We start from the raw sequence: 21736 nt of genomic DNA, 5'->3' as shown, positions 1-21736 counted from the left end.
GGTTTCTCGAGAGCCGGATGGGCTCGTAATTTCTTCAGAAGGGCCAGGGGAAGCCGGCTAGGCTACCCATGACTATTTACTCCGACATCCATGCTTGAACTTGCTCCAAGGTTCATCTTTCTTGTCCAAGCTAGGCCCTTCATTTGTAAGCAAAACAAATGTATTCAATTTAGGCAGCATCATATTCTCATGAACATTAGAATCGTTACCAAGAAACGAAAGTACCTGATAATTCAATTGGCGTGCGCGAGCTCTAGTAATCGGTCCAGTATGTATAGCAGCATGGGCTGTGGGTGTAACAATGGTATTCATGTCCTCATCACGTTACTCAACAGTTTTTTGTTAAGGTCTATCCTGTAGAGGTAGTCAAATTGGATCAGTGATCGATTTCTAGGTTTCGTCGTAAACCTAATTGGTTACTTTCAATTAGGTAAATCAATAGTTCAAACCGCACTCAAGGGTAAGGCATTTCCCATTGATATAGGAACTTTTGTACCAGAAACAATAGTATCTCCAATTATAGCCCCTCTCGGATGTAAAATATAATTCTCGTCAACTACGAGACGACTAAAAAATACTTCACCTGCCAAAAACGACGCGGCAAGGCACGTGTCAACCGCTAGTACAATACAATGGATAAGGGACGAATGCACTAGAAGGGGACAAGTGGTGGCGATGCTTGGGCTTCGTAGGGTGGCCGGGCTCCGTCCGGACGCAAGAGTCTCGATCTCATCTGTTGCGCGCGTCCTTCTCAGGAGGATCCGCACGGCACCATTGCAGCGCACGAGCTGGTTAGGTGACGAGCATTATTTGCTTTCAGGAAATGGAGCAATCAGGAATAGACCTTCGTCGCCGGCATCAATGTAGACGACAACGACGTCCATGTATCAAATCAGAAAGTACAGCGAACCGCATGCGCTGCATGCGTTGAACGTATAGTATGAGAGAGCTAGCACTTGCAAATTTAGATCTTGTCTCAGTAACCAATTTGAAATACGTACGATGCGTAGTAGTAGTAAGTGGTAATTTAATCACGTGGTTTGCCGCCCGAGAGGAGGGAGTCGGCGACCAGCTTCTCGAGATTGGCGCGCGAGCGCCCGCCGGGCCGCGTTGCGCGGACGCCGGCCTCCCTCCACTCCTCGGCCCGGCGGCGCATCTCCTTCCCCTTCTCGCCGGACATCGCCTCCCGTATCTTGGCCTCCACCGCCTCCCGCCGCACGTCGTGGCCGATCTCCATGGCCACGCCCCACTCCACGCAGCTGTACCGGCTGTTGGTCTGCTGCTCCGCGAAGAAGGGCCAGCACAGCGTCGGCACCCCGCCGCACAGGCTCTCCACCGTCGAGTTCCACCCGGAGTGCGTCAGGAACACGCCCACCGCCTCGTGTCGCAGCACCGCCTCCTGCGGGCACCAGCTCGCCAGCACGCCGCGCCCCTCGATGGACTCCAGGAACTCCGGCGGCAGCACGGCGGCGTCGCCCTTGACGAGGTCCGGCCTGATGATCCACAGGAAGGGCTGGCCGCTGTTGGCTAGCCCCCACGCGAACTCGAGGAGCTCCTCGTTGCTCATCACCGTTATGCTGCCGTAGTTCACGTACACGACCGACCGGGGCTCCTTGCCGTCCAGAAAGTCGAAGCAGGAGACGTCCTCCTTCCACAGGTTTGACCCCAGTGCGTCCAACGTGCCGCCCTGTGGCACGATCTCCTCGGCGAGTAAGGGGAGATAGCCGATGGTGTAGACGGGCACGGTGGGCGGGAGCATGGCGCGCACCGCGTCCAGCGCCGCCGGCTCGAGCTCTTCCAAGGTGTTGAAGATGGCGGCGTCCGCCTCCGCCAGCCGCACCGTCACGTGGAGGGCGAAGTGGGCCATGTACTCGTCGGGGTCCGTCGACCAGATGAAGTTCGGGAAGTCTTTGAGCCGCATGTGCTTGCTCATCCCCGCCGTGCAGTCCACCGGCGTGTCAAGATACCCATTAGTCAGCTGCTCCACGTCTGCATGCTCACAGTATGTGCGCAATTAATTCATCCGCAAAAATTCCATTCATGGCACTGAGGCACGCAGTGTTGTTGAAAACTTGTAGGATAGGATTAATTACCTTTGAGTGGGAAGATGCCCTTGTCGTACAAGGTGCGGTAATGGCGGTAGCCCAAGTAGCCGCATACGCTGGCAGTCCAGAACAGCGCACACGGCACCCCAATGTCCCGTGCGGCGTCGACGGTGAAGCTCATGGCGTTGTCGCCGACGACGCACGTGACCGGTGGCGACTCGGTAGATGCGTTGAGCTCGGCAAGGAGGCTCTTGAAGTGCGGGAGGCAGGTCTCCCTGGTGGAGCGGCAGAGGGACGGTACGTCCTGCGTGGCATCGGCGTCGGACGGCGGGAGGCCGTCCGGTATGGTGGCGAAGCGGAACCCCTCGACGCCGTCGAGTGCGGCAGCGCCGCGGGAGCGGAGGAGCCGCCGGTGGTTGAACTCGGAGTTGACGAAGGTGACATGGAAGCCCCTGCAGTGGAGGATCTTGGCGAGCTTCAGCATCGGCGTGACGTGCCCCTGCGCCGGCAGCGGCACGCACACGGCGTGCGGCTTGACGTCGGCATCGACCTGCGCGGAACCCATGCCGTTACGTTGGTGGCTGCACAAAGTCACAAAAACTGTACTTGAAGTCCAAGTTGCGATGGTTGTGTTGAGCTGGCCTCTGAGGAACAGAACTCGGTATTTATAGGGGACTGGCCAGAGTAATGCTAGACCCACGTAGGTAGGTGTCAGTCTACTGGAAAACAAATTTGGTTAGTACATTTGTTTTGAACCGTCCGATGCAAAATGAATGGCTAGATCGCCTTCTTCCACTTTCTGCCGTCCTGATCATCTTCGTCCCCAAAGCATCACATGTGCCACCCGCTATTGGCGGCCCTCCCGTGTCAGCCTTGCCGCACCGCCCTCCTCACTACCGCCGCCCACCGCCGTGCCGGCATCGTCCCGACCATCCCTCTAAACCAGCGACCACTAGAATTTTTTTTCCCCGGCAAGCCTGCACCCGCACCCGTCAACCTTTGAACTCGCCTATACCAGCTCGCTGCTGGCTATAGCTCCTTCCTGTCCAAGGTCTTGCCGGCACCCCGGGCCTTGCTTCGCTTGCCTCGCCGCCGCCGTCTATGGCGTCGTGCTCCGCGCAACTGTTGCTTTCTTTCCAAAATATCGACTAACCAGAATTTAAAATTCAACCGACTCGCGTGAAGCTAAACTGTATTATAGAGCTAGTGTATGAAGAGCGACTCCAACCCATCTGCAAAAAAAGTTATCAACAAATATTCATTTTATTTTTAAAAATGACACTTTCAATAATTACTAGAAGTTGTCGCCCTCTTTCTGATGATGTATATTTTTAGAGGTATTGGCGCACGGAAGAGAGAAAAGGCCGGCCGTGCAACGGACCCATCCCTTGGTAGCCCTCCCTCAAACTCACTGCAACAAAAAATGACAAAGACCGGCGTCTCCCTCTTTCACACATGTGTCGATCACATAGGTAACTAACCACACCTCAACAATGCAAGTCGTACCAGCACCGACACGCGAGAACAAAGAGTCGCACGTACCGCACGTACCTACTGCCTCCGTTCCAAAATAGATGACTCAACTTTGTACTAAAGTTAGTACAAAGTTGGGTCATCTATTTTAGAACGGAGGGAGTACATAAGTGGACCACCCACTTACCGTCAAACTCTAAGCGCTATCCCTAAGCTCCATTTAATTCATCCCTACTTTTCAATAGGTCTTGGGGACAACCCTTGTATACACGGCAGCCACAAGCCCACAATACTGTATATTGATGTGTGCCGGCCGGCCCGCCGCCTTGGCGCTCGTTATTTTTGTTAAAAATAATTCTGTAATTAGGGGAAAATCTTCCCTTGCTCAAACCGTCGTTGCGGTTTGTCTCGCAACCGACGCCTCTCTTCGATTTTCTGGAACCGACGCCTCCTCGAGGGATCGTCGTGTCTCTCCGGGTCGTATAAAAGGGGCCTGTAACCATCGATCAAGTATTCAATCACTTTCGATTCAAAACACGTTATCACGCACGTAGAACAGCCAGCGAGAGCGAAAGGCAACAGAGAAAGGAGAAGAGAGGAAGCACTCACCGCCGGTGAGATGACAGGCCTCGTCTCCTTCCTCCGTCTGATCCGCGAGGACGGTCGCCGCTACCGCCTCATTGCCCTTCGCCGCCATAGAGTTGGTGGCCACCGCCGTTTCCGTCGCCGGATGCAAGCCATCCGTCGATTCGGCCGCAGCGCCGCTGGACGTTGCGCTCCTGGCCGCCACCGCGCCGCTGGACGCGCCCCCGGCGGTGCTCCCCTCGCTCCTAGACGCAACCACGATGGTGCTCCCTGGGCCCGTGGCCAGGCGCCCATGGGGTTCGACCCCTGGCTAGTGGCCGGCCCGAGCGCCTCCATGGTGCACAGGGCTGCAGCCGCGCCTGCACCGCCCCTGGATCTCCGCTTCCACCACCTCCTCCGCCGGCCGCGTGGCTCGCGCCGTCGACGCTAACACCCGCCTCCGAGGCCGCTGGCCCGCCCGGATACTGCCCTGTGCCGATGCGCGCCGTCGTGAACGAGGAGGAGGCGCTCGCCTTCGTCTCCGCGCTGACCGGTGCCTCCGGAGTAGTCCGTCTTGGAGTCGGCATGGAGGGCGCCGCCGCCGCCGGCGGCACGCCTCAACAAGAGACTGCCGCGGGCTCAAGCAGCCGCGCGGAGCGGCGCTTCGGCCGCCTCTTCGGGCGCGCCGTCGCAGCCCTCGACTGCCTCCCGGGCCGTCGCCCAGGCTCATGGGCTCCGGCGAACCTCGGCTTCACTGCTACTCCACTGCGCCAGGCCTCCACCGTTATCGTCTCCTCTTCAGATGAAGAGGCCTCGTCGGTGTCGCATCGCTGACACCTGAAGATGCGAGGGGAGGCGCCGGCGCTCGCCCCGGTCGCCGGCGACCGGGCTCCCTGCTCCTTGCGAGCGCAGAGGTGGTGGTGGGGATCGAGCGTGGTGCGGGTCCTTATCCGTAACCGCCCCACCTCTCGCCTCCTCTTATACGGTGTGGGTGGCTACAGGCTGGCTTCGGTCGGTGGTGGCAGGCCCAGGCCCAGGTGATCGACCTGCTATCTTCAAGTTTTTTTTAATCTCTGTTTTTATTAGTCTAGTACTAATTATTGTATATGGTGCAGTTTTAGACTCTGTTTAGTAATGTTTAGTACCTAGTTTGACTGCTACTTACATACTAGTCCAGTTCTAGATTAAATCTGACTAGGACTTGTGTAATTATTAGTGTGTTTATATTATGTAATGGATTGATAATATAAATAAAGTACCGGATTTCATCTGAGAAGAATGACATGTTCCATGTGTTTACCACATCTCATTTTTATCGAACATGTCTTTTCGATTGAGGTCTTCTCTCGCATATTAAACTTGCAAATTTTTGGATGTTTCTCCCTCATCTTATTTGGAATCACAAGGTAATGCGTTGTGATCTACTGCTCATTTGCAGAATATCCTCTCTTACTGTGAGGTCTACACTTTGTCATTCTCGACAAACGATTACCTCCAACGTGTATTCCTTATATCTGAATTGTAGCATACACAAGGTAATGGCGATGTAGCCTATTACTGTGAGATCTATGTGGTCTTCAAAGTGTTATGTTCACACAATTGGGGTTGAGAATTTTTCAAGTTTAGACTTGAGTATCAATTTTTGCATTCTTATTACACAACCATGATGGTTTTTAATTTACCATCCGTAAATTAATTATCTCTGGTTTCCCATGTAGGAAAAGATGATTGCCAAAGAGTTTGAGGAGCTTGCCCTCAATGGCCACAACTACCCTACATGGGCTATGGACATCAAGATCAGTCTTGCGTCACGTGGGATAGCGCGTGCAATACAACCCCCGGAGACTCCTCTCCCGGATGGGGCCACGCCGCTGACAGAACAGCAGAACTATGCTGCCTTATTCATCATAAGGCACCATATTCATCCAGATCTCCAGTCTGAGTATTTACAGGAGGAATCTCCTAGTACTCTGTTTCTGGCCCTCAAAACGAGGTATGAACAGCAAAAGGCGGTAGTCCTGCCCGAAGCACTCCATGATTGGACTCATCTTCATCTTCAGGATTTCAAGTCCATCGGTGAGTACAATCATGTTGTTCATAAGATATGTTCCAAACTGCGCTTTTGTGAGAAGGAACCTACTGAGGGGGAGAAGATAGAGAAAACTTTGTCTACTATGCTCCCTTCAGATAGGATCCTCCAACAGCAATACTGTGCTCGTAACTACACTGTCTATTCCGAGCTTATTCACATGTTACTTCAGGCTGAAAAGCATGATGAGCTACTCGCTAAGAATGGCTCTCAGCGCCCAGTTGGGGCACAACCTTTACCTAAAGTTCATCTGAATGTTGCAAATAGACAAAAGTTTAATGGTACCTCGAGAGGTAAACAATCCAATTCCGAGCATAAGCGAAAGCGCAATGGGAACAGGAGATGTAGATACCCAGGCAAGGAAAAAGGCACTTCAAAGCCCAGGTTTGATAAATCTAAGCTTTGCAACAAGTGTGGATGCTCCACGCATTCTACTGAAAAGTGCACAATGCCCAAGCATCTGGTTATGATGTACCAGCAATCTCAGGGACGCAAAGCACCTCAAGGGAAAAGGTTTGAAGCCAACTTCAACCTTCATCCGGATAGCGTAAAAGGAGTTGGTGGTTCGCACGATGTTCCTCCTGGACCAAGCAATGTCGTGGTTCCTTATCTGCCTGAGGCTACTGCTGAAATGGAGAACACGTTGATTGAGTACACTACAAACAACGTGTTTGGCGACTTCGACTAGTCCCTCAATCTCCTTAGTGATCTACTTAATTATGTCCATTTGTGATGATTGTAATAAGAACATAAGTTTGTTGTTGTCTTTATATTGTATTGTATCAGCACATTTGATATAATAAAGATTGTATTCTATATATTACTATGAGGTTTTCTTATTGAAAATTCTTTGTTTTATATAGTTTTTTACGGGGACAATCCGATGGAAGAGGAATTATGCCTTGTGGACAGTGGTGCCACAAACTCCATACTGAGGGAGATGAAATATTTCCAAACTCTAAAAAAGACAAATGAAGATATTCTAACTATCGATTGGACGCGATACTGTGATTGTTGGTACTAGACGTGCCATATTCACCCTCCCAAGTGGTACATATGTGACAATTGAGGATGCTTTACTGTATCCCGATTCTGCACGTACCCTGATCAGTTATCGAGATATCCGTAAAAATGGTTTTCATATTGAAACCCATGAAGACAACAAAGAGGAGTATCTACTTTTTACTAAAGATGACAGATATGGCAAAAAGCTACATGAGAAAATTCCTTCTCTATTGTCTGGTTTGTACTATACGTACATCAAACCCGTGGAACATGTTGCATACAAAGTAATTTTTCAGAATGTTAACGCATTCCAAACCTGGCATGATTGTTTAGGCCATCCTGGAATAGGGATGATGAGAAAAATTACTAGCAATTCCATTGGTCATAATTTGCTTGAGTCAAAATTTCCTCAATCTTCTGATTTTGTGTGCACATCTTGTGCCACGGGAAAGCTAATTTTGAGGCCCTCACACCTCAAAATACAAGCTGAACCACTTCAGTTCCTTGAACGTATTCAAGGAGACATTTGTGGTCCCATTCAGCCATTATCTGGACCTTTCCGGTATTTCATGGTTCTGATTGACGCATCTACACGATGGTCACATGTGTGTCTTCTATCCACACGAAACTATGCATTTGCCAAGATAATGAGGCAAGTCATTAAGTTGCAAGCCCATTATCCTGAAAGTCGAATTAAATCAATTCAGATGGACAATGCTGCAGAATTCTCCTCACGTGCTTTCAATGATTATTGCATGGCTTTGGGGATTGAAGTTCAGCACTATGTTCCATATGTCCATACAAAAAATGGTTTGACTGAAGCATTGATTAAGAGGATCAAACTCATTGCAAGACCTTTGTTGATGAATTGCAACTTGCCAACCTCTTGTTGGGGTCACGCTGTTTTACACGCTGCTGACTTGATACAATTGAGGCCAACTGCAATATCACAGTTCTTCCCCTCTGGAATTGGTACGTGGAAATCCTCCAAGCATTTCCCATCTGCGTAAGTTCGGATGTGCTACATACATCCCGATCTCACCACCACAGCGGACATCTATGGGCCCACACAGGAAGTTGGGGATCTATGTGGGGTACAAATCACCGTCGATTATCAAGTACCTGGAACCCCTAACTGGGGATCTGTTCACAACCCGTCACGCTGATTGCATATTTAATGAGGAACATTTTCCGGCATTAGGGGGAGATTTCAAGTACCAGAAAGAATGCCCGGAAATTGATTGGAATGCTCATGCCATTTCATCCTCTGATCCACGTACCCAAGAGACCGAACTTCAAGTTCGGAAGATCATTAATTTGCAACATCTTGCAAATAATCTGCCAGATTCATTTACTGGTTTGAAAGGTGTTACAAAATCCTTAAACCCGGCCAGAAACGCGCCAGAAAGAGTGGAGGTACCAATAAAAACCACTCAACTCTCTATTCTTAAAAAGAGGGGGAGTAGTACGGCCTTTGACCCGGAGCATGCTTCTAGCAAGCAGTAAAGGAAATCGAGGAGAAAAACCTCGGAGTCAGTAAATGCAGGATAACTCAACGTTGACAAACACCTGATGGGTAGTATACACCCAGTGGAAGGGCAACCTCCACAACCCAGTTCCAGTGTGCACAAACTGACTGGGACATTGGAACACCCAGACTCGATCGTATTGGGAAATCACGAAGAGTCACTAGGGGTGCAGGAAATTTCCATCAACTATGTTGATTCTGGAGAATCATTTGATCGTAAGACTACGACTGTCGACATATATTTTGCTGAAAAGATTGCAGATACCCTTCTCACTGATCATGATCCAAGGTCTATCGTTGAGTGCCAAAAGCGCTCCGACTGGCCTAAATGGAAGGATGCAATCCAAGCTGAAATTGCCTCGCTTAACAAAAGAAAGGTATTCACTAAAGCAATACCTACACCTCCCAGTGTTTTCCCTATGGGATTCAAATGGGTTTTTCTCCGGAAACGGAATGAGAACAATGAGGTGGTGAGATATAAAGCAAGGCTCGTAGCACAAGGTTTCACGTAGAAACCCGACATTGATTTCACTGAAACATATTCTCCAGTAATGAGTGCAACCACTTTCCGATATCTTATATCTTTGGCAGTGCAAAATCGTCTATCTATCCAGTTGATGGACGTCGTGACCGCATATCTTTACGGGTCACTAGATTCGGACATATATATGAAGGTTCCTGATGGAATCTCTGTCCCGAATAAAAATGCAAAACGCAACATGTATTGTGTAAAGTTGAATAAGTCACTATATGGCTTAAGGCAGTCGGGACGAATGTGGTACAACCGACTCAGTGAGTTCCTTCTTTGGAAAGGTTACTCCAATAGTGTTGATTGCCCATGTGTCTTCATCAAGAAGTCCTCTACAGGATTTTGCATCATTTCTGTGTATGTTGATGATCTCAACATCATCGGCAGCACACCAGACATTGATGAAGCACGCAATCATCTAAAGATGGAATTTGAGATGAAGGATTTGGGTAAAACCAAATTTTGGTTAGGTATTCAACTTGAGCATCTTCTCTCAAGAATCATGGTACACCAATCTGCCTATATCCAGAAAATATTGGAGAAATTCAATATGGACAAATCATATCCATCTAAAACTCCCATGGTGGTTCGATCTCTAGACGTAGAGAAAAATCCGTTAAGACCAAAGGATGATGGAGAAGAGGTGTTGGGACCTGAAGTTCCATACCTTAGTACTATTGGAGCGCTTATATATCTTGCAAATTGCACAAGACCTGATATTGCATTTGCAGTGAATCTACTTGCTAGACATAGCGCAGCTCCCACCAAACGTCATTGGTCTGGAGTGAAGAATATCTTTCGATATCTCCAAGGCACAAAGGATCTTGACCTATTTTTCCAGTTCCTGAAAAATCAGGACTCTGATGTGATTGGATATGCAGATGTCGGCTATTTGTTTGATCCCCATAATGACAGATCTCAGACCGGCTTCGTGTTCCTACATGATGGCACTGCTATATCATGGAAGTCTTCGAAACAGACTCTGGTGGCAACATCTACCAATCATTCTGAAATAATTTCATTATTTGAAGCACCATGCGAATGTGTATGGCTTCGCAGAATGATAAACCACATACAACAGTCATGTGGAATGGGTTCGATAAAATCACCTACCATTATCTATGAAGATAATGCGGCCTGTGTTGCGCAGATGCAAACAGGATACATCAAGAGTAATATCACCAAGCATATTTCTCCTAAATGGTTTTTCCCTCATAATCTTCAGAAAAGCAGGGAAATAAGCATTCTGCAAGTCAAATCATGCGACAACCTTGCTGATTTATTTACCAAGTCTCTACCAAATTCTACATTCCAGAAATGTGTTCATGGAATTGGTATGCGAAGACTTAGGGACTTGCAGGTGTCAGGGGGAGTCTCTTCTTGAGATATCCTCATTTTAATGACATCACATTATGCTATCTTTCTTTGTGAGTATATGTTTCAGGATCTTATCAAAAAAAATTATGAAGAACTTTTGAAGGAGAAATTTTTGAGATGATAGAGCTTCCCGGACAATCGTGAAGATGATCTACATGGTCAAGCGTAGATTAGGGGGAGTGTTAAAAATAATTCTGTAATTAGGGGAAAATCTCCCCTTGCCCAAACCATCGTTGCGGTTTGTCCCGCAACCGACGCCTCCCTTCGATCTCCTAGAACCGACGCCCCCTCGAGGGATCGTCGTGTCTCTTCGGATCGTATAAAAGGGGGCCTGTAACCATCGATCAAGTATTCAATCACTTTCGATTCAAAACAATTTTCAACACTTATCGACCGGCCAATGCAAAGATCATGTCACTACTCACTAGGCACTGGGTTACTTCGGATATTATTACCTCAGCCTCAAATTAGGTTGTTTAGATTTGTGTAGACACGGATGTATCGAATCGTGGCCATCCTGGACAAGGTAAGTCATAATATTACTTCACCGTATAGTATTACTAAGTATAGTAGTTAACCTCAATGCATGACTCGCGTTGCACTTATTCAAATACATAGCTGATTGGCGCAAGTACACGGATGATCTGGCTAGATGCATGAACATATTATATCCTGGATCTGCACAACTGTTAATCAATCAACAAACGATCACATTTTGGTCCACTCGCCCCATGTGAGCTGCCTGCACGGAGAGCATTGAAGCACCAGCGATGACCACGCAGGCCACGCGGGTCTGAAATTTAAGCTGCGAGACCACGAGTGGGAGGTTCCATAATGCACGGGAGATGCCATCTGCACCAATCTGGATGGAGAGGAGTTCAGTCAAGCCAGTCCAAGCAATATGTAGGGCCCGCTTAATTGGCTTTGGGCCTGCGATTTTTGGAACAAAGAGCAAATAATTTTGCTGACAGGGAAAAGAATCCAGAACAGAAAGGACCAGAGTGTTTGTAGTATATACAGTATATGTTATCACTTGGGATCTCAGAGCCAAGAATTGTATCCCGTGATCGTGACTGGGACGCAAACTCGAGGCTAGACTTCCTTTACGATCTCCAGCCACCAATCATCCTAAGTCGACGATAATGTACAAGATACAAGCTACAGGCTGCCGAAACAGGCAAGAAAATCCCATGACGGGTCCTACCAAAACATCTTATATTTAGGTACTATATACATACACACTTATCATCTACTCCCTCCGTCCCATAACATAAGATGGGACGGATGGAGTACTTCCTCACTATAATAAAGGAAAAACATCTTTTTTTCCTCTGATAATACTACAAAGCGACTCCCCATAAAAAAAAACACAAAGCAACTCCTCTGAATCTTCACCGGGTTAAGCTAATAAAGACACCAAATATAAATCTGGCTGTTCCCAGATGGAAAGATTAAAAGTAGGGCAATACTTACTGGACCAGCTAAACGGTAGTTACCTCCATTGCATATTTCCATAACACTAACTGAAAAAAAAAATGTAGGTGACTAACCGAATGCCACTCTTTCTTAGAATACTTGCCTAGCAAGTGTTGTTCTTGGCAATGGCTCATAAAATAGTGGCTACAACTGTAGCATGAAGGATGCAACTGTGTCAACATGTGCCGACTGATTGTATACCAAGACAACTACAGGCAAACAGTTGAAAAGAAACAGGCCACAATAATGTGCTTGTTGTGTAGCATTCAGAGATCCAGAAACGTGCCAACAAAGACGCCCGATTGGTAGCGTATGTTAGCAAGGAGGGTAGCGTATGTTAGCAAGGAAGCAACAAAAGTTATGTCATACTATTTGGCAAGATCAAGAAACAATACGACTATGATACTATCATCTAATATCACAGGTCAAGCAAAACACTCCTTGAATGCTCCTAGGCCCACAAGTCACTGACATAGAGTGACCCACATGTCACAGGCACACGGGATGGTTTTTCAACTTTGTAGGGCCATAAAAGGATTTAGCCCTTATCTCTTGCAAATATGCAGCAAAAGAGTGGGTTAATGGAATTTGGGTCACAGGCACACGGCATTTACTAGCAATGATAACTAGGCCTCCTGTTGAAGATGCTCAGAGCATGGTATCTGTCATCTGATGGCCATGGCAGAAGCATCACCTCTGTTCAATCTATCAAGGCGAAATGATTCTTCATCTCCTATCAAAGGAGGGATATTCCATGTGCCATACGCATGGCCTGATATTTTTCCACCTACAAGAAGATGACACAAATGACCGCATTTATGCTTTAGCACTCCAGGAATTTTTTTAAAAAGATCAACCAAATCAGATGAAGATACTAATTATCAGTATATCTTCAAACCAAAGAAAGAAGGCATACCTTCCTTTGTAGCCTCCTCACATCTTCTCCAATAACTTCTTGAGATGCTAGGGTCCAATTTCTTTGAGAAGCTCTCATATTTTTCCTCAGCTTCACCGATGCACTTGGCCTATACGTACAGCAGCCATTCGCAGAACCAATTACCATTAGACTTATAAAAAGATAAAAGCTAAGATCTAGTAAAGCTTATCTGCAAATATGTAATTTAAACATATAATAGAGCAATTTCCATAAGCCAGAGCTATTACAATGTAAATAATTCAAAATCATAAGATTTTGCACCTACTTTCAACTACCAAGTTTATCATTAGATTTGCGAATATCTCAAGAATTCACATGAGGCTAACCAGATGCTCTCCATGCCACACATAAACACTTCTCCCAGTGCAATAACTCGTGCATTGAGGTTAATAGTTTTAGTTTGTACAAGGTTAGTACTTACGTAAATAAAAAAACATCAGTAAACTAAGTGTGAGATACTTGGAATTAAAGAAACTCGCATTTTATAAGCGTTGACTGAGAATAGAGAGCACCAGAAAAATTAGGAATACATCAGTGACATTATATCAAATAATATGCCATGAAGTAAAAGGCACAGATAATTTCTTACGCACCAACATCTTTGGTGCATCTAAAGGTCCATATATCGCAGCAAACATGCGGAGGATGTTAAAAGTATTGTTAACCACATCATCCTGCAACACATAATTCAACTAGTTAATGGTTAGATATGAAGAAATGCGCGCATGATTTTTTTAGTGACAATGTAGTTAGCAACACGTACCTCATAATCATACCTGCAATATAGCTAAAACAAGTCAGTGGTGAAACAACTGTTTTCACTGATGCTGTACAGAGAAGGAACTTCTCTAAATATCAAGAAGGTGACTCATAACTTTATTGTAATTGGATTTCCATTTAGTTAGGTCATTACATTAGATTGCACCACAACTTCGTAACCAAAGTCAAAAGTTCATTCATGAAAAGACTTTATTTTCAAGTCCAACATATAGCACATCATTTTCAAGACAGTTACAGGTTTTGCACAGTTCTTCTTACACACATACACTACCTCCCTAGAGCATTCAATCAAGCAGATCAGATGTGCTAGATATTCTTTAAGGACATGAACTGCACCATTCTATGTAAAAACTAGAGACTACACCATTGCACTTGTGCATGGAAGACTATGATTTAGAGTATACTCACAGGTCATCACATATCTCAACTAAAAATTCTGAGACAGACAAGAACTCCATGTGCAAGTCATTGACCTAGAAATAATCAAAGAAAAGGTCTGGTTGACAATAGCTGGCAATCGATAAGGCAACAAAGACAAAGATGTATATACCTGCTGACCAGTAAGCCGATACATCATCAGATTAAGAACTCGATAGTCAAAAGATTTGAGATGGATTGCTTCCATAACATCTTCGATAGATATCTATAGAGAAAATTTTGTAGGAACTATTTTCAGTTCGACAAGATATATGTTATCTGCGGCAGAAATGTTTGGTTGCAAAAAATATTTTTGATGTTTAAGCATTTGTCACTTCACATTTTTGTGCGCAAGCTGGGACGCTCTTATATGGCTATATCTATTCCCATTAGAGCGTAATACTTAACATCTGGCCTTTGCTCTTTCATGTTTCAATATTACATACTTCAGTGTATCCATAGATCAGCAAATATGATTGAATATAACATATGATCTAAGAAGCAGCTCTAGTTACCTTATCCTTTCTTGATAATGCTTGACAAAGCTTCCTCTCTAGAGACCAATACTGGATGCCAGATTTGAGTTCATTTCGCAATCTAAAACATGGGAAATATAGGGCTAATTCAATCAGGTATGGAGAATATTTTACATGTTTACAAGGGCATCGAGCAGAAAGTTCCCAACTGATCTGTCATTAACCCCTGGCATTGAAGAAGATTATCAAGGGGGTCAAGCATGTCAGACAAGGACATCTGACTAGAACCTTGTATTTTCCTTTCCAATACCTGCATTGGTAATAAATGGAAAATAAGAATAAAAAAATAACAGTAAATAACTAAATGAGAAAGTCAATGTACACATAATAATCTAAGATTTAAGTTGATCATGTCACGTATCATGTTCCGCAAGATAACTAAATCAAAAGTCCAAATCTTACTGTTGAAGAAGAGTTGTTCTCTGGAACTAATAGCAAACTGTCTTCATTTGAAGCATCTAACTGCAACAAGAAAGATTTTAGTTTGCCTAATGAAAAAAAAACATATGGAGAACTGTGAAGCAAATTTCAGCAAAAACCTGGTATATGTAGCTCTCTGTAAAAGAAAGGAAAGGAAGAAACTTGAAAACAGAGTGTGGTCTGTTAACATCCAAACCATGAAATATGAAGTATGACCTGCACTGCCATTTCAAGAAAAATAAAGTCAAGAATATGAGCATTCTATGTAACATCTATAAGGACATTTTCATAAGAAACAAAAGTATAAAAACGTGCTTGCATGAGAACAACCAAAGGTGTAGACATCTCACTGATATAGTTTCTGAGTGAAATTCTTAAACAGTGTGATTAAAGAATAAGCAAAATGTACTCCATGTCAAATTGTCTTATTTTGATATGAAACCTAATGTCCATAAGTGAGTTCAATGTTTTTCTTCCACAAGTAAAATCATGAGAACGTTGAAAAAAGAAGGCAATAGGAGCAGAGTGTTAGAGAAGCACAGGGCAACTAAGGTTGTCACAAGTATCAAAGAGTACGCACAAAATCTTCAAGCGTGGAATTGGCTCTCATCATTGCATCGAATCCAATCATAGGCGCATCCTGAATGGTTAATTTCTCGCCATCCGTCTTGAACTTCTTAGTTGGCTGGCTCGATAAGATATATCTTGATCAGATCATTAAAGGACATAATCTCTACAGAGTGCCAGTGCCAGTTAACAACAAATTTGCTTAGTTCACTTACAAGGTAAAATGGGAATAATACTTACTTCATCTTCCCTATTATTATTACCTTCCAGACTGGCTAGACGTTGCACTTCTTTGAGAGTATCAGAATTAACCTTGAAACAATTATCAATATCAATTCAGTATGGCAAACATTTGAAAATAAGCAATTCAACATGTAGCAATGGGTCACTAAGATTACCTCTCTCAAAAGCTCAGAGATTAATACGACCTTCTTCTCAATGGCAAGTGAATCAAACGGCTGCGCCTACATGCACAAAATGAAGAGGACCCAAATCATGAACACTGAAATGCATTCAGTCTGCTATAATTCAACTATCACAGGAACCTTTCAAATGTCAGCAAGAGATAGTGAATTTAACACAGAGATAGGAAAAGGCAAGGCATGCAAATCAATTGAAAACATATTTTAATGATCATGATCATAAAAGGAATGAAGCCTACAAGGGATCTCTTGCTTATCTAGCAAAAAAAAACTTATAAAAGGGATCTCTCCCCGATTTATTAATGAAACCTAGAGGTTCAGAACATAAGCGATACCGAAATAGGCTTTCGCCCTGCTTTATAGATAAAGCAAACTCCCAAACAACCAGTTCAACACAACGACAGGATACAACACACACACACACCAAGTCTCAAACATAAACGATACCCAAACCAGGTTTGACAGAAAATGAAGAAAGGAAATCGTGCTACAGGCCTGCCAGACCTAGCAAACTGCAGATCTAAACATCACAAAAGACAGCAATAGAACCATTCGATGTGCAAGAGTCATGTTTTCCCTAGTTGTAGGATCCCACTCCACCTCACATATTTGAAGCTACAGTCATTGCTTCTGATCCAACAAGCACATGTAAGCATCATACTGACCGAGAATTAGACCAATGGCGAGTAGATAAGAGCTGTTGAAAGTTGGATGGCCTTTAGTCATATATATCTCTACTCTCTACTCTTATAAAAAACAGAGTTGGTGATGATGGTGTGCCTGCCATCCTGCAATATAGGCCGTCCGATTTATATCTGACGGATAGGAAGGAAACTATGGCAATTCTGCAAAAAGATACCCACACCCCTCTCCACATTTGCAAATAAGGTCTTTCCTCGTTCATCATTTTCTCCCACAAGATAAACTACTCATACAAATGCATCTTGATGTTCCGTGCAACGCATGGGCATCTTGCTAGTTAAATAATAAGTCTTGGATAAATCTCGAAGGCCCATTTGTGCTTTCATGACATGGTGGGAAGTTTAGTCCGACCACAGGAGTGGAGGAGAGTTGGGACGGAACTCTCTTCCACGTCTCACTGGAGCATGAGAAAAGGAGTGTTACATGCGCGCTCGGCGCTCCTCCTCCACCACCCACCTCGCCCCGCTCGCGACGTGTTTCGTGAACGAGTCGAGCTCAGACCTATGTCATGTGTGCACTTTATCTTTGCCTGTTGGAAAAGGATAATTGATTGCTAAGTAATTACGAGTCATTAGGTTTTAGGGAGGTGGTTTGTTCATCCCGCTTTTACTACTTATAGTATGTTCATAAATATGTCTGTTCTATGTCTGGTACGCACTCGCGTGATTAGCTTACAATATGAGATTAATACTGTTAGCACTGTCGTCATATAATTTACTTATGGATTAAATTAATCAGAAAATTGCTACTATACCCGACAAGGAGAAATTGGATCTTCAGTTCACCCGAAAATGCAGTCAATCAAGCGCACACATAACTTACGGATTTGAAGTGACTGGATTCGTGAACACGGCGGAAGAGAAAGGGGCGAAGTGCCTAGGCAAACGATACCAGGAAGAGGAGGAAGTGGGCGAGGAAGCGGTCCCCGCCGCCGCTGCCGTCGGAGTCGGAGAGGCCGCGGGAGCCCATGAGGGAGAGCACTCTCTGCACCTTCTCTAGCTCCAGCAGCGCCTCCATTGCTTGGTGCCGTGCTTCCGCTCGATCTTGGTTTGGTTTCAGTTTCGATTTCAGGGTTGTGCGAGTGAATTCACTGGAACTTTTTTTTTTTTTGAGGGGAAGAATTCACTGGAACTGAAAGGAGGAAAAGATGGAAACGAGAAGGCTCGGCCCTGACTGGAAATAAGCTGGTCCAGATGGGCTGGGCCAGTTCTATCCGGCCGGCAGGCTTTAAGCACCAGGGAGGGAAAACCGGCGCTCACGCGCACCACTCGTGGGCCGCCCATTATGGAGCAGCACCGGTTTTCCATGGTGTTCTCTGGTCGCGGTTGACAGGCCGGTTGGGGTTAACCGGTCAATTCTTGACCGGTTGACCACTGACAATTGACTTTTGTGAAAATTGTATGACTTTTTTTTAAAAAAGACAAAAAATGGTTCGCAAATTCGAGAAATTTCACAGGTTCAAAAAAGTTAACGAATTTAAAAAAAATCATCTGTTTTTAAAAAATAGGAAAATATTATCAATTTTAAAAAAAACTTCACAAAAACTAAAAAACGATTTTGAAAAAAATCCCAAATTTGGAAAAAATATTGAGTTTAAAATCACAAGTTTGAAAAAATATCAATTTTGGAAAAAATATCAAATTTGAAAATATTTCATACATTTTATAAAAATATAAAAGAAAACAAAAAATAAAAATAAGAAAACAAAAGGAAAAAAACAAACAAAACCGGTCCCAAAAAAATATGGCTGGGAAGCTTCCCAAATTCAGAAAGAGCTCTCTCCCGTTGCACCCCTTAGATGGGTCGGCCCGACCGGAACGCCTTCAACACCGGTTAGCTGACATAGAAGGTGCCAAATAGGATTCAAGAGTGCTATTGTAGCTAATGCAGAATGATGTGTCTGGTTGTTGGTTGACGCCAAGGTTGTATGTCACTCCTACTTGATTCCTAATATGAATCGCCTACTAGCAACAATAGCGAGTCGGCCCATTTTAGCATGGGTGCTCGCTGTGGCCGTAGGTTTGCTTTGTTCTGGCTTATAGCGGTCACTCTAGGGTTCACTCACTTTGGGTTTTTTGTTTTTTCTTTGCTTTTTCTCACTGGTTTCATCGATTCTTACCTTGGTTTCTTTGTTTTCTCAATGGTTTATTTTTGGTTTTCTTCCTTTGTTCGCTATACTTTGGCTTTCTTTGTTTCCTTTTTGGTTTTCTTCATTTTCTTCACTTTTCCTTGCTTTTCTTTCAGTTTCTTTGTCGCTTTATTTGGTTCCTTTTTCAAAGCATGTCTATTTTTTTTCTTAGTACATAATGTACATTTTTAGAGCACACATGATATATTTTCCTGATAGACGCCCGGACATTTCTTATAACATTCTCCTCACCTAATTCCTGTCCCGGTGGTGCTTCTAGCGTCATCGGCGGACATGTGGAGGTTTGTCTCCGGTGGATCCCGTTTGATTCGATCGGTGTTTGTCTTCGATGGATCCACGTGGATCTGGTCTTTGTTCGTGTGTTTACAGGTTAGATCATTCCGATCTAAACTTCTCTTCAACGGTGGCGGTTGTTGTTTTGGTGCGCTGGTCCTATAGGGCCTTAGCATGATGATTTTCCGACTGTCTACTATAACAAATTTTGCATGGCTCCTGGGAGGGAGGGCCGATGAATGCGGCGTGCCTTCGGCTCGCTTCAGTGATTGTAATCGTCGCTAGGTGGCCTACGGATTTGGGTGTAACTTTTATTATTTCTGGTTTCATTGTACTATCATGATTGATGATGAATAGATTGAAAGTTTTCTTGCAAAAAAAGAATGAACCAAACTCCAAGTGATGGTTACTTTTATATGCTAGAGTCCACGTCACATGAGGAACTCTAAGACAAGAATTTCGGGACGGAGGAGTATATTGTAGCATCTAGATCTTCTTTTCACCTTGTGTAGTTTCATCCTTCAAAAAAGAGAGGCTCAAATTATGAAGCTCACAATCTAGCTAGGTTTGCTTCTTCTTCTTTCCTTTGTGAGGGAGGATTGCTTCTTCTTTAGATAAGGGTACACACATGATGCAGAAAACTCTCTCTAGAAAAAACTAGTGCGGAAAATATACTCCTCCTACTACTACCACCGAGCTGAAAAACTTGAGAACAGACTTAAGAATTTTTTTAAGAAAATTATTATTATTAACAAATTTGGAAAATGTATGCCTGAATTCGTAAATTTAGAAGTATGACCCCGTCGGCCTCACTAAAGATGAAAAGTCATTCTACGGTCTCGCTTAAACTAAAAAGGCACTCTTTGGTCTCGCTTAGGCCGAAGAGTAGCACAACTGGGCTACCAGGCCGAAGTTACATGGCCGTCGGCTTAAACCAGGCCCAAGTGCACTATTCGGCTTTCCCGTGACCGAAGAGTCCTTTTCTTCTTCCCACCCTTAAACAATTTAGCGTTTCCGCTCTTTTGAAAACATTTACATATTTTTTAAATATTTAGTTTGCTAATTTTATTAAATAAACATGCAAAAAATGCATCTTACATAACAAATATTCACGTATATACACAAACATGTTCATCATGTATTTGAAAATTTTCACCGCATAGCCAAAAAAGTTTCATCACGTATTCAGAAAAAAAATGTTCATTGCATATCCAAAAATTGTTCACCATATCATAAGGAATGGTTGTCGCATATTTGAAAAATATTGATCACGTATTTGGTAAAATGCTTGTCATATACTCACAAAATGCTCATCATATGCAAAAAAAAGTGTTCATTATAATAAAAAAAAAGTGTTCATCATGTATTTATGGAATGTTAGCCGCATATTAAAAAATGTTCATCATGTACTAAAAATGTTCATCATGTACTAAGAAAAAGGTTCAACCTGTATTAAAAGAATGCCATCGAACACTAAAAATATATCATCGTGTATTTGATAAAATGTTAATCTTGTAACCTGAAAATGTCCATCGTGTTTTAAGAAAATGTTTAACCTGTATTCAGAAAACATTATCGTGTATAAAAAATATACTCATCGTGTATTTCAAAAATATATAATCATGTACTAAAAAATATTCATCTTGTATTAAGAAATATTTCAAACCGTATTAAAAAATGTCATTGTACATTAAAATAATATTAATCAAATGGAGGGAGAACAAACAACGCGATGTCACACAAGAATAATATTACTACTGAACGAGCAAACTAAATATTTAAAAATACAAAAAAAGCAGGAGCACTAGATTGGTTAACTGCGGGAAGATAGGTGGACGAAGGGGAAAAAAGACTCTTCGATCATGTAAAAGCCGAAGAGTGCACTTCGGACTAGTTTAGGCTGACGGACATGCAACTTCGGCCCAACAAAAAATGAAGAGTTATTCGGCCTAGTTCTGCCACTCTTTCAGTCTAAGCGAAATCAAAGAGTGCCTTTTCGGCCTAAGCGATAGTGCCTTTTCGGCTTGAGTGAGGCCGACGGGGTCATACTTTTAAAATTTACGGACTAGGGCACACATTTTCCGAATTTGTTAAAAAAATAATATTATTTTATAAAAAAAAACCAGACTTAAACTCTGACTAGTTCTCTCGACGACAAGTACTGCTTCCCCGTGCACAGGTTTGTAGGAACGATAATGTACTCGGAAACAAACGAACACACGATTGGTATGTATGCGAAGAATCTTCCAGGGTCTGACGTCCGGTTGGGGCTGGCCAAGTCCAACACCTGAAGTAGGAGCACGCCATGCGCGTGCGTGAGACCGGACACTGCCGAACCATCTACTACAGTCTACAGGTTTCTGAAACGACCGTGCGCGTATGATTGGTAGCTTCCGTGCTGACGACGCCGGAAGTTTCAGCTGCCAAGTGCCAACATGGCTCACCTC

General features: G+C 44.1%; 2 protein-coding genes across 3 annotated transcripts; both read right to left on the bottom strand.

The window, feature by feature from the left end:
- Positions 1 to 449: 449 nt before the first annotated feature.
- LOC119355315 (7-deoxyloganetin glucosyltransferase-like) lies at positions 450 to 2696 on the bottom strand. Of its 2 annotated transcripts, XM_037622105.1 has the most exons (3): positions 2094 to 2696; positions 1002 to 1989; positions 450 to 918 (listed from the first exon to the last, which is right to left on the bottom strand). In XM_037622105.1, the coding sequence occupies exons 1-2, from the start codon at positions 2608 to 2610 to the stop codon at positions 1028 to 1030; spliced, it is 1479 nt and encodes a 492-aa protein (XP_037478002.1). In that variant the 5' UTR covers positions 2611 to 2696; the 3' UTR covers positions 450 to 918; positions 1002 to 1027. The 2 variants fall into 2 exon arrangements, with proteins under 2 accessions (XP_037478002.1, XP_037478001.1); XM_037622104.1 differs by having other exon boundaries at positions 825 to 1989.
- Positions 2697 to 12188: 9492 nt separating this feature from the next.
- On the bottom strand, positions 12189 to 17971 carry LOC119355313. Its single transcript, XM_037622103.1, has 14 exons — positions 17759 to 17971; positions 16142 to 16207; positions 15984 to 16055; positions 15757 to 15861; positions 15296 to 15397; positions 15159 to 15218; positions 14906 to 15006; positions 14736 to 14817; positions 14354 to 14446; positions 14212 to 14276; positions 13787 to 13799; positions 13617 to 13697; positions 13003 to 13111; positions 12189 to 12873 (listed from the first exon to the last, which is right to left on the bottom strand). Exons 1-14 carry the CDS (start codon positions 17882 to 17884, stop codon positions 12752 to 12754), a joined length of 1197 nt encoding a protein of 398 aa, XP_037478000.1. The 5' UTR covers positions 17885 to 17971; the 3' UTR covers positions 12189 to 12751.
- Positions 17972 to 21736: the final 3765 nt, after the last annotated feature.

Source organism: Triticum dicoccoides, chromosome 2A (genome assembly GCF_002162155.2).
Source record: "Triticum dicoccoides isolate Atlit2015 ecotype Zavitan chromosome 2A, WEW_v2.0, whole genome shotgun sequence".
Classification (NCBI taxonomy): domain Eukaryota; kingdom Viridiplantae; phylum Streptophyta; class Magnoliopsida; order Poales; family Poaceae; genus Triticum; species Triticum dicoccoides.
Note: the sequence above shows the minus strand (reverse complement) of the source record. Positions and strands in the feature narration are given on the sequence as shown.

Coding starts and splice junctions, on each gene's coding strand:
- LOC119355315 (XM_037622105.1), bottom strand. CDS start 2,610: ATGGGTTCCGCGCAGGTCGATGCCGACGTCAAGCCGCACGCCGTGTGC. Junction 1,990..2,093: donor GGGCATCTTCCCACTCAAAG/GTAATTAATCCT, acceptor GTGAGCATGCAG/ACGTGGAGCAGCTGACTAAT.
- LOC119355313 (XM_037622103.1), bottom strand. CDS start 17,884: ATGGAGGCGCTGCTGGAGCTAGAGAAGGTGCAGAGAGTGCTCTCCCTC. Junction 16,056..16,141: donor TCTCTGAGCTTTTGAGAGAG/GTAATCTTAGTG, acceptor AATTGTTTCAAG/GTTAATTCTGATACTCTCAA. Junction 14,818..14,905: donor CAGGGGTTAATGACAGATCA/GTTGGGAACTTT, acceptor CCCATGTTTTAG/ATTGCGAAATGAACTCAAAT.